The sequence below is a fragment of the Lutjanus erythropterus genome, chromosome 7 (genome assembly GCF_056507025.1).
Source record: "Lutjanus erythropterus isolate fLutEry1 chromosome 7, fLutEry1.hap2, whole genome shotgun sequence".
In the NCBI taxonomy this organism is placed as follows: Eukaryota; Metazoa; Chordata; class Actinopteri; order Lutjaniformes; family Lutjanidae; genus Lutjanus; species Lutjanus erythropterus.
In genome coordinates, this window is record NC_139323.1 from 28,484,392 (window position 1) to 28,497,926 (window position 13,535).

A 13,535-nucleotide genomic window follows, 5' to 3' on the forward strand; every position below is an offset into this window, starting at 1 on the left:
ATAAAGAGTTCTTCAGCTTGTCCCTGTTGTGGATCCTTGTATAAAGGTTCCACCTGGAACTCTTTTAAAGGTTTCTATCTAGAACCCAACGTAAGGGGTCATACCTTGAGCCGTCTCCATCCAGAACCCCCTCTAAGGCCTTATTCACCAAAACAGCTCTGATTCTTAAACCAGTTCCATTCAAGAGCTTTGATGCTATGAACCAGCCCACGTTTCCACCAGTTTTAAGTGGAACCATTCTTGGAACCATTGTTATAAAGGATATCATCAACAGAGGGTGTTGCCATGGTTACTTTGTTACAGAGAAAAACATGCTATTTTTGGTTCTAGCTGGGAACCAACTTTTTGGGCTCCGAATCAGTTTGCTTTAGGTAGAAATGTTTCAAACTGTTTTAAAGTCAGGTGCTTGAAGTGGACTGGGGCTGGTTCCATGTTGGTGGAAAAGGCCTGTGTGAGTGGTTCTGCAGAGAACCCTTCTAAGGTGTGATGATTCCACCCAGAACCCTCTCTTGGAGTTCTCTTCAGAACCTTTTTCACCTTCTAAGGGTGATATCAAAAGAACCCTAACAGGGTGTTCTATTGAGAAAACTTTTTTAAACGCCAATGGTTTCATGTAGAACCCAACCAAGGGGTTCTAGAAAGAACTCTTTGAATGTCTAATGAGAGTTCTATCTAGAACCTTTCCAAGAGAGTGCTACCAAGAACCTATTCATTGCATTAGATGACACAAAAATTAAATAAATCCCATATAACCCATTGATTTATAAGACAATTTCTTCAAAAAATTGTTATTTAGAAGCAAATGGTTCTAGATAGAACATCAGACCTTCAGAAAGAACACTTTTGAGACCTTTATTTCTAAGCATGTATGAGATTGAACATGGCTGTAGGTACTCATATTACACTTTGTTCAGGAAATGTTTTTTGGTGGAAGAGATGTGCTGAAGTCAGGTGCTTCACACTTTTCAGCCTCTTGACATCTCTGGCACAATATACATCTATAATCCCTGTCAGCTCTGGACCTGTGAGTCATTCAGGATTTCCTTCCCAAACTGTGAGACTGCTGATGGCAGCTGTGGGTGTGAGGGGGGGGGAGGGGGACCACCGGGGCACCTAAAGGACACCCTCAGGCTGTGTGAAGGGCAGTGAGTTTTGGCGTCAGGCTAATTTGACCGTGGGTGGCAGTGCTCACACTCTGAGTGGCAAGGTTACCTCTCCCTGCTCAGAGAGGAGACCCAGATTCAATTAGGGCTGGCCCGGGTCTGCAGATCCTTTTAACACAGGGGGCCTTCCCAACGCACACACATGCAGAACCATACACAGCAAACAGAGGGCAAACTCATGTGCATGCGCAGGCAACGCAATATATGTTTGTGTGATAATTTCTTGCTGCCTTGAAGGATTTCAGTGATGATTCTGCATGTTCATTCTTGAGCTGTCATGATATAAATAGTCCTTGGCACACAAAATATTTTAACTGGTTATATTTTAACTCCATATGACCAACAAACAATGCATCTTTTTGTGTTTTTTCATTATGCCCAGGATGAAATAGTGCATCTTTGTAGTCCTACATTAGAAGTAACACTGCATTGCATTTGCCATTTTTTTCATTCAGTTTGACTCAAAATTCCCTCTGCTTAACTTGAGTTAAAACCTTTTAAAATAACGGATGTCTTTGTAACAACAGACATAACGAATGAATGGGCTCATTAGGCTACTAATATCATGACAGTCTCCCAGTAAACAATGTAAACACCCATAAACATAGAATGTTAGCAGGTTATTTAAATTAAGTCACTTTTTTCATCTTTATAAATGATCAAAAGGCCAAATTGTGGTCGTCAAGGGCCAGAGGAGCCAATTGATCTGACCGACATCAAGCGGATTTCAAGTCGCTGCAATTTTGAAATGTGCATGACTGCATGAAACAAAACAAAAACGCCAAAAATGAATGGTCCTTGATGTTTTAGAGAACGATTAGCAGAAAAGTGTGCAGGATTGGTAATATTTTTTCTAAAAAATGCTTGACCACCAGCATGGTGCTTCAGGTTGGTTCTGTCTGGTCCATGATGCTGGTGCAACAGTTGCTGCTTTGGTTACAGATTGGACCAGCTGAAGGAGGTCGTCCTCTCCTCCATCTTACTCAGATCTGTGTTCTGCTTTCTGATTAATGGCACCTGCTCATCATAATGCTATCTGCTGGAATCTGCATACCAATGATCCCAGTCGCCTATCGATTCACCCCTCATCTTCCCCACGCGCACACACACACACACACTGGAGACTGATCCACACACACACTCTCTCTTTCCCTCCCCCGACCACTGTCATTATAAAAGTCAGCAGCTGCTGCATGCATTGATCATAAATCATAATTGCTTGTCCATTTTTCCCCACTTGTTTAATGTTGCTGTCAGGGACAGTGGGGGGGAGAAAAGGGGGAGGCGGAGAAAGGAGGAGAGGAAGAAAAGTTTGCTGAGACAGAAAGATGAGATAAAAAGAGCTGAAGGTGAAACAGAAAGTAAGAGTTGGACAGAGATGATATGATGGTGAGAAAGAAATAGATCTAGTAGAGTTTAAGTTCAAACAAAAACGTGTTTTCTGTTTTAAGAATGGGTTTTCAGAATCAAGACAAAGACATCTTCACATGCACGTCAGCAGAGCAAGTGGCCGAGTGCATTAGTGTTTGTTTTCAACTACAGCGGCTGCAACTTTTCAGAAACATGTTGGAAATTATGGCTTATAGCTTTTGCAGTTAATCATCTGTCTACCATTAAGAAACTCTGAGGCTGGGTTGCACCAGGAAGTTTTATTTTTTTAACTCCTTTAAATCATGGTTTAACTTTCAATTATGTTGCACCAAACTTTAAACTCTTATTTAAAATGTAATTGTATTAACTATAAACTTATACTTGAGGTGGTTCCACTTTTAAAATAGCTGCCTGTTTAGATGAATTGAGCAAAATAATCAAGTTCCTCAAAAAAAAGATAGCACAATATGATGATTTGGTCAACAATTTTTTCTCTCAGGTTGAGTGTTGCACTGCTCACTCTGGGAGTACAAAACCCTCCTCTTGTTTTGTGACGTAGCCAAGATGACTGCCAGGTCTTTTGTTTACTGTAATTACACTAATGTCTCAAAATGACTGCAGTCATGATTCATTGATGTTAAATTCCAGCACCTTTAAGTAGTATTTTTTATTTCCAGACAAAACATTTATTAATGAAAGACACTGATGAAGCCATTGTGTGCCAGTAATGTTATGTCCATGTCAAAATGAATACCATTTAAATTGTTGTTTCTATTGAGAATGACATACTTCTTATTAATAAATATTAGAGTGGCACACAAACACGGTGGCACAAAATAAAAGTAAAAGAAAAGGACGGTGTTAGAGAAAGCAAATTCTTACAGTGGCCTTCAGATCGCCCTCCATGAATCATAAGAACCATTGACAGTAGGTATGGAAACATGAGAGCTCTTACGGTCCACGAGGACACCGCACACACTGTGCTGTCTTCAGTGTCATGTGCTGCAGCAGACTCCACAGCTGGAGGTGGATTTGACAGACCTTTAACCTCCTCCCACAATCTCTCCTCTGGCTCGGACACAGGCAAACAGAATGAAACACAGACAGACTGACAAACTGAAACCTAGTTTCGAGCAGAGATTGACTCAAGGGACCACTGTGTCCTATTTGTATCCCCTGACTGAGTTAAGTTTCCGCTTCTGATACGCCCTTGATCCCTCCGCTCACTGCTGGAGTAAAGAGCTTGAGCTGAACGTTTGGTGTATTCTTGTCCCGTCGTTCCAGGTCTGTGAAGGCAGGCTAACGGAAAAAAACAAGTTAAACCACTTTGCAGAAGTGAACACAACATCTGTGATAGTCCTTTCGTGCATTCTCTGCGCATAAACAGTTACAGACCATGTGACTGAACGATACAAATATATACACACAGCAACACTTTGCAGTTCCTCCACAGCTGGCTCCTTTTGACGTGAAGGAGCAGCATTCACCTCCAAGCTAACTCCAAATGCCCAAGTCTAGTTATAAATGAATTAAATATTAATAATTAGTTTCACCAACCAGTATTTCTAGCCACCTTTGATTGTTTAGCTAACTAATCATGCACATCTTTATACTTTGGACCAATTCTGGACTAGTTACATTATTTTTTTTTTTCATCTGTAAAAGCACAAAACTAAAAGAAAAAGTAGTGGGCTCTCATATCTTGCCATATCTTGATTTGCTGTCTGTCTCTTTCATCCATCTTGCTTCACATCATTTGTGTGAGAAATGATAGATTGGTGCGACTTAAATTCAGCAAAACTGCAATTGTACTAATAGATCAATCCCTATCCATGCTGCTCCTAAGCATATTGCTCCACCCCATTAGGGTGATACACTACACAGTGCTGGATCTCTGCTGCTGCTGCTGCTGGTATTGTGCAAGCAGCTGCTTTATTGAGCACTCTGCTGACATCCAGCCCAGCATTTCTGCACCGCAAGGGGAAACTTTGGATGACATGTAAAAGCAGGGGTTCGGTGCGACATGCCTCCATAATGGGATGGGAACAGGGGTGCACCAGAGTGGAGGAGGAGGGGGGGAAACTGCAGGTATTGGGGGAGTGGTGGGTGGGATGGGGGTTGGAGGGGGAGGGAGTGTCTCTTCCAGGCTGCTTCCAAAGCAAATGGAAGACAATCCAATTTCCTGTGATTCCATCAAGCCTCCGTCCTGGATGCAGGGGCATTAGGGAACGCTGAGAGGACAGGCCGCTGACCCCTCACATGAACATGCAGAAAGCATGTACGCTGTGCACATACGCTGACATGCTCCACATATTTCCTCACAAACATGCACTTGTATCTTTAGTTTTTCTTTACTTTTAGTATCACTGCACTTTAAATAACCAGTTCTAGGGCTGAACAATTAATTGAAATATTCCTTTTTTGATGCTCAGACCCCAACAAATGTCCCACCATCATGCTCTTAATAGTTTGTGAAAAAAATTGTGATGCAAAAATAATAATTCCCATTAATTATGAATCATATTGCAATCACAATATCTGTCAAACTAATCACAATCTGATTTTTTAACCATATTGTTTAGCCCCAGTCAGTTCTGTACTGAGTGTTAGGTAAGGCACTTTTTTTTTTTTTTTTTGCTTGGAATTAACAACCTCTCATTCTTACTCGTGTGTGTGTGTGTGTGTGTGTGTGTGAGTGTGTGAGTGTGTGCGTGTGTGCGTGTGTGCGTGCTTGCCAAACAACGAACTGCAGATTAGCGCCCGCTGCAGATTAGAGTTTAAACCCCTTACACTTTAATTATAACTGTATGTATTTATGTGCATCAAGGTCTTTCTCTTGGCCCCGGCTGTAAACATCTGTCACTGTCCCATTGTGCCAGGCTCTGTGTGTGTGTGTGTGTGCGTTTTTCTAAAAACGGGGTTTCTGCAGGTTTCAACAAGTAAAATCTAAGACTTTTTAAGATCATTAGAAATGCAATTTAAGACCTATTTCTCATCCATACTGGACAAAATAGCTCCCCTTAATTAAAAAATACTTACTTTTATATATTTGGCTACTGTTAGCCACCATTTAAAAGTGAGACAGCACAATACAACTTTCCAAAAGTAGTGTTAACTTCATTAGTTCAATCATTTTTTTTAGACTTGTCAAAATCATTTATTGGACTAAAATTTAGATCACTGGATTTTAGACTTTTTAAGACCACGCTGACGCCCTGTACATATCGCAGATATGGCTGCAGGATATAGTTTTAAAAAATTCTATTGTGATTATTTTGACAGATTTTGTGATTATAATATGATTCATGATTAGTCGGAATGATCATTCTTGCATCACAATTTTCATTTTCACTGAATAAAACTATTAAAATCACACTGTCTAACTTGCAATACATCATTTATTTGCAACGTTTCAGTACTAGACCTTCATCAGGCAAACTGGTCTAGTACCACAATGTCACAAATAAATGATATATTGCAAGTTAGACAGTGTGCGGGAGTCACACACTGTCTTATCTAATAGATGTGTGAAATGTTTCCTTTTGTTCTGAAAAAAAAAAATGTCCAGATTCTCTGATTTCAGCTTCTTAAATGCGAGTCTTTTCTGATTTCTTTTGTCCTCTATGACAGTAAATTGAATATCTGAAACTGAATAAACAAGACATTTTATTACATTATCTTGGACTTTGGGAAACAGTGATCAACATTTTTCACTACTTTCTGACATTTTAGAGACCAAACAACTTGATTAATCAAGAATATACTTGACAGATGAATTGTCAATTAAAATAATTTAAAGGCAGAAAAAGCCTGTGCAGTAAAATTTTACCCCCGGAGCATTTGGATCGTACAGCTCTGCCCACTTCCTCTGTCCCTCTCTCTCTGGAGAGGCAACATCATTGTGAGAGACAGACACAATGTCCCTAACACATCACAGGCTGTGATTTGACTCGCAGACAGACAGCATTGTTGTCTTGGGTTAACTACAGCACGCTTTCCACGCTGGTGGCGATTTGCATCTGTGCTCTGTGATCCACCCAGAGGGAATAGAAAGCTCTAATCCAATCAGCAGGTCCCTGAAGTGCTGCCCCTGAGAGACAGAGAGAAACACAACAATAGGATCACTCTGCACTGGTCTCAGCTAGAGAGAGAAGTCGGGAAATAAGGGACGAAGACAGAGAGAAGGGAAAGGAAAGGAGGGATTGAACAGGATTAAGACTGAAGAGGAGACTGAATGGAAAAGAGAGAAGCTGGAGAAGGTGGATGTGGTAATATAAGGAGAGAAGCGGGGGAAAGAGGGGTGAGGTAATGAAAGAAAAGATGAGGGAGGTGGGGTTTTGAGGAAAAGAGAGGTCAGAAAAGAAAGAGAAGGAAGGATTGGAAGAGAGCAGAGGAAGGACATGGAAGTAACCGAAACAGGAAGCTGCATGAGAGGATCTGCTGTTAGAAGGGCAAAGGTGGAAAGACTAATGAATAATTTCACCATAACAGTTTGAGTAATTTGGAAGTATTTCCACTGCAGTGACATTTTTCGACACAGGAGGAAATGTCACCGCGCCTGCTGGCTTTTAATCTGTCGCTGAGAGTTTGAAACCTTTGTTCTTGGCTCAATGACTGCACACAGGCAACAGTTTGACCATTTATCATCATTATGAGGTGCAAAGGCAGGCTGGAACAGTGATTAAGAGCTGAATCTCCTGTTGATGATGCCTGTCATATATTGTGTCTTCTTATACCTGCACACACACACACACACACACACACACACACACACACACACACACACACACATGGACATACATTTCCCCGTCCCTGTCCCCAATCCACAGTTCTAACAAGAATTATACCTCTACCATTGACCTCTTGACCCCGAGTATCATTTGTACTGTTCAAAAGACAGACACCCACATATCCTCATGCACACACACACACACACACACACTCACTCACTCACACACACATGCACACAAAGACCACCACTGATTTTTCTGGTCACTCTCTCACACTCCGTGTTCTGTCCATTGTCACTGAGCTGTTGTATGTCAGGGTCAAATGACCACCATGGTTAATTCATTTCAAAGATAAGGCTGTAAATATTTTTTTCATGTTTTTCTTATTGACTCTCACAAAAAGACCAAAATCAACAGTGATTTTCTCTACTAACAACTATTGTCTGACTATTCAAAGCCTGGCATGGCAGATTCTTCTGTACCATACAACTTCACTGTTGTACAAAACCTATTAAAAGCATCATTGCATGCATTCTTTCAACCATAGTATATTTGCAGCCGTAGTTTATTTTGACTCAGTTTATTGTAGCTTATTTTGAGTCAGTTCCACAAAGACTGTCCTGCTGCTGAAAATACTCATCAAAGCACTGAATGTGCAATTATCCACGGCAGAAAATAGTCCCTAACAAATGCACAGTTTCCCTGTGTTTAAGTCACGTTTGCTAAAAACTACTGTTCCCAGCTGTGTCCAGATGTATCCACATGATATAAAAACTTCTTTTTTTTTTGCTCCTGAATCCTAATGTTACTGTGCACTTCCGTGGTTTATCAGTGAAGTATGAAATACACTGTAGACCTGAGTCTGTGTTAACAGTGACAGACAGATCTGCATTCAGATCAGAGACGCTCGACTCATCTATGAAACGTCTGTCAGTACGCTGCATTATTATAAACTATAATGAACAGTCCAGGCACTGCCTCTCCCTTGTCATCTTGTTTTATGTTTGTTCCCTACTGTAGTGTAAAATATTCTTAAATTGTTATAAATTGTTATTAATAACAAGGTTATCCTGGCTGTCAAGGATCAAGGATGTAACAGTCCTCCTACCCCACCCCTAATGGACAATATCCTCAATATAACTTAATAATAATAATAATACTGAACAAATATACAGATCCATATAAATAGCAGCCTTTTCTTGTTTCTGTGGTGTTGACATTTCAAATCTGTGTACCCAGCTTTAATGTTTGGGTCTTACTTGCATTTAATGCTACACAATAGTGACATCAAGAAGCTTTCTTTGGTGTTTGGGGTTCTTTTTTTTTTTTTTTTTTTTTTTTTGACGGCTTGTGCTACTTTTTCAATTTTTGGAATATGCTCATTGGATTTGATTTTTAGCACTCCACCGAGAATCCCATTGTTGAAGTGTCGCCTCCTTTTTCTTATTATTTTCTAATTGTTTCACAGCGGTTATGTTCTAAGCACAAATAAACACATGCACTACCCTGTCTTAGTCACTGCAGTGCCTTATTTGGTCTGAATACAGCCTAAGACCTCCCATCTAGCTTGAGGTCTGACCACAACAGTTTGCCAGGGTTGAGACGTACGGTTTGGTCTAACACTGGTCTGGTGTTAGGACTTCAACACATGATGCTGGAGGCACCTGCACTGTTTCAGTTGCTTGTTGGTTCAGGTTGATCAGAGATGGATGTCAAGTTGAAAGATTTGATTTGCAGGTCACATGTTTCTCAAATCAATACCTCATCTTCTCATAATCCCCCTTTGGTACAATGAAAACATGGCACCCTGTGTGTCCACAACCGACACGTAGGAGCCAATTGGTATTCTAGGAGCTGAAAGTTTGCCTGTTGACTCTTGGGAAGTTTGTGCAAAGTAATTTGTCATTTCTCTCACACACACACACCTGTTATTATTCTTTGAATTTGCACTCTGGGGTATTTTATCCTCCCCTGGTCACAGGTCTGTTGATGTAAAGACTTGTTTTTGTCTTACAGGATAATGAAGGACAGACAGCACTACATTATGGTAAGAAGGCCTCTCTTATTAATCTCTGCACTCCAAAATGTTGTACAATCTCGTTGAAAAAAAAGGCAAAATTTATTTTCTTTTTCTGCTATAAAGCTTTTTGTAAGTGGAATGTGTCTGTTTGTCAAATGGTGAACGAAACTCTTCACATTTATTGTACACTGACATCATTATGTTGTCTGTGTGCGCACTCTCTTTATATACAGCAGCTTGTTCTCTGTATACACACCCGCTCTTTGTCCACAAATTTGTCATCTTTACCTCCTCTTCTTCGCCTTCTCTCTCCTCCATTCCTCATCTTTATTTTCTACAGTTTTTTTCACCCAGTTTCTCTCAGTCCTCTCCATGGGTGCATGCATATGTGTGTCCTTTGGTATGTATGTGTGCAATGTGTGGGTGCGTGTCTGGTTTTGTTCTGTGTGTGTGTAATAATCGCCGGGCCTCCCAGAGGAAATCAGCACTGGTCCTTAGACTCCCCTGACCCTCTCATGCCCCAACACACATGTCCCTGAGGGGCGGTTCCCCTGTCCTCTGAGCCTCTGTGTGTGTGTCTGCATGTGTGTCTGCGTGTGTGTGTGTGGCTGGACCATCTGTTGGTGGCGTTGGGGTGGGCATGTTGCATCACCCACCGGAGATCCACACACACAAACACACACCCTCAGAAAAGGAAGCCCTGAGGATGGGGCATAAAAAGATGACTAATAAACATAAGCGATGAACTCCAAGAGACAAATAGCAGAGAATGAAAATTCATTCCCACCTCTCTTTGCACAGGGCCACAGTGGCTGGCAAGTGATTAATTGAGGGTTTACTGCTCACCATAAATTGTTCTCCTCCTCTACAGCTCCCCTGAGGGCCAGCCACTTTTTACAGCTCAAGGCCCAGGCGAGACACCCTCCACGCGTACACACACACACACACACCGCTGGCTAAATAAAATACTGTTTAGAGCAACAAGAGGAGGACTGCAAGCGTGGCTGGAAAAATAAGCCAAGCTTTGTTAGTCTGAGTTGGCTGCAAGAGAAGTGCTTTCTTATAGAGTTTGACACTTACACACCTCATAGTAGTCTTAGACACAACTTGAGTGTGCACACACGCTTGCTTACACACTCACATGCATTCCGATGTATCATCATATCTCATGCACACACGCGCGATCCTGCCAGCCAGCCCGCCAGCCACCCCTGGGCTGGAGGTTAAAAGGCCTGGCTGTCAATCACTGTGGCTGCTGACATCAGCGATCATGGCGCAGCACAGAGTCCGCTCTTTAAGAGGAGTGAGCGATTGACACCGACAGAGAAGAGCACTCAGAACAAGAGAGGAAGAGAGAGGAGATGAGAGGGGGGCAAGGTGCCAGAGGGGCGAGAGGTGGATCGGGAAAGCAGGGACCTGCTAACTGGGTTAAGAAAGTGCAAGCCTCCCCCCTCTTCTTCCCCCTCATACAGAGAGAGAGAGGACCCTTTTAGTGGGGCACAAATTGCCAATGGGGCAGAAATGAAGTGTTTGAGAGAAGCACAGGTCCAGGCTGGTGTCAGTGCTGGGCCTGCAGATGGACTTTTCATTAACTGCTGCACTGTACATACTTTATTAAAGTACAGTACGCAGAAGAGGCGAATTTACTCAAACCTGGTACACACCATCATAACAGTCTGGAATGAGCTGTAGTGATGTGTCATCATTTCCTGCAATGGCATTTATCCAGGTAAAGAATAAACGATTAATGAGCAGAATAACAACTTTTATTATTTCAACAAGACTACAAGCTATATTAGCAGCTCTGTGTGGCTGTACTAAGGCTTTGAGCTAAATGCTAACTCTAGTATGGCAGTAAGCGCACAATAACAATGTTAACAAGTTGTTTAATGACAATATAAAAACAGAACATCTCAAAACATCTTGTCTCATCACTTTTCCAACAATCACAAACTTTGGTTTGGTCAAAATAAACCCTTAATTGATGATTGATTAATTGTTAAATGTGAAAATATTCTGGCTCGACAGGCTGTTTACCTCTTACTCATTCTCCAGCTCAGTGGATGTGTACTGTGCAGCTGAATGAGAGTGCATTTCTGAGCGGCCGTCCTCACTCTGCAGATCATTAAATCAGCAAATAAAATGACAAAAGATTTGCCTAAAAAAATAACTGTTAATGGACAGTATGTGTGTCCACTCACCCAACCCAGTGCAAGATTTTAAATAAAAGGCAAACCAAAGTTAATACATTTCATCGTGATGGGAACATGAATGTCGATCAAATTTCATGACCAAGTTGAAAATGATAGATACACACAACAGAGCTTCCGTCAGAAATGTTTTTGATTCATCACCCATCTTAGTGAACCTAGTCGACTTTCACCAGTTGTTGAAATGCATCACCTGGGAGTCAGGCACATCAGCACCAAACGTGTTGCCAATCCATCCAGTAGATGTTGAGACCTGAAAACTTTGACCTGCTGGTTGCTCTTATATGACTAAAAAGCGAAATGCCTTGCAGAAAGTTTTCCTAAATTGCTTTTTCATCTAATCTTTATTCTTCTTCCTCTCCATTTTTCGTAGCATCGGCATGCGAGTTTGCCGACATTGTGGAGCTCCTGCTGAGCGCTGGAGCTGACCCGTCCATCAAAGACATGGAGGGCTCTCTTCCTGAGGAGGTCACTGAATCCAGCGCCATCTCCTCTCTCCTGCGTCAGTACACTGCTCCGAAAGGCTAGATCATCCGCCTGCCACCTGGTCCCCACCCCTGTCCTTGTCTCACTCACACTGTTCATCTTCAACAGGATTGCAAAGGTTTTATTTGACTTTATTTCCAAATACTTGAGGTGAGTTTGATTTTGTTGGCTTAGCTCTTTGGAACTATTAACACTTCCATGTGATAAGACATATGAAATGAAGCACACCGCATGTATTTTCATTGATCTAAATGCTGTATATTGACTTTATATGCCCAGTAGGGCTGGGTGATATGACGATTACTGTGAGATGTGATGACGTAGCTGTACCTCTGAGCAGGGCCACTTGTTGACAATATTGGTATGACGATATCAGTGCATCAGTGTGATGAAGTATCTGGATTTGTCAGGTATTTATGTCACTGAAGGAACCAAACACAGACATTCCCGTCCGCTTACTTTATCTATAAACGGTATACAATTTCTGAAAGGTCATATCACAATATATACGGTTCTCGTGATAAAAAACGTTACACAATGTGATAGAAGATTTTTATACATATCACCCACTCCTACTGCCCAGGTCTGACAACCAGCCAGGCCTTTTAGTCTGGGTCAGCCTTCTCTGACCATTTGTTCATGATTCAGTTGTGTTACATTCAAGGAATGCTTTAGTCATTTGTCATTTATTGCATTAAAGTCTTAAACAAATCAGTTCCCTCCGACTTGTTCTCTGTTCATTAGATAACTTCAAAAGATGAGATGTTGTTGTTCTACACTGATAAAAACCTTTAATATTGTGAAAACATCAACCTATATTACCTAATTATTAGCAAGTTATCACCCTGTGCTGCCATAATATAGTTTTTAATCCAGAATTATTCTGACATAACAGTTTTATTGTTTTCAGGTCACCATATCATTACCAAGATATTACTAAAGTATTTGCCTCATTCATATCTTTAAATATGTTTTCACATTATTACTCTTTGCTTTTGGCTCCTTATTACCATGCAACATAAATTTCAGTCCAGTATTTCTCAGATATACCTATTAATACCAAGCTTTACCTGCTTATTACTTCGGGAATTTCATGCAATTTATGTAATTATTACCTCTTCATTAACAAACTATTACCCCACTGCTATTACCATGTTATAACCAAGCTGTAATGAAACTATTACTCAAGTTCACTCAGACATGACAGCATATTTATTTATTTATCAAAGCATATCAGTGATGTTCTTTAATAACCCACTGTGTTTATGTCAAACTACTGAAAATGTATGGCTACAATACCAGTTAACTGCAAGACATTAAAACATGCTAAGACCTGCCTAAAAAGTGTGCTGAACATACATAGCATATGTGTTTGTTTTGTATATGCAGTACATGCATGCAGTAGATACAGTTTATGCTGTGTAGTATATGTAGATCCATGCATACATAAGTACTCACATTTATTTACAGTAAAACTTTGGAATATTTTTGTTTATAAATGAAAAAAAGGTTTCAGCAATCTTGACACTCGCAATACATCCAGTTGTTTTAATCC

The 13,535-nt window shown here is 40.9% G+C and overlaps 1 protein-coding gene across 1 annotated transcript in view; it reads left to right on the forward strand.

The window, feature by feature from the left end:
• The window catches only part of acbd6 (acyl-CoA binding domain containing 6), a 41,220-nt gene extending 28,526 nt beyond the window's left edge, over positions 1-12,694 (forward strand). Inside the window, exons 7-8 of the mRNA XM_084723469.1 lie at positions 9,281-9,311; positions 11,868-12,694. Coding sequence (XP_084579595.1) covers positions 9,281-9,311; positions 11,868-12,022 — 186 coding nt within the window. The 3' untranslated portion in view covers positions 12,023-12,694. The remainder of the gene's footprint in view (positions 1-9,280; positions 9,312-11,867) is intronic.
• The last annotated feature ends 841 nt before the right edge of the window (positions 12,695-13,535 follow it).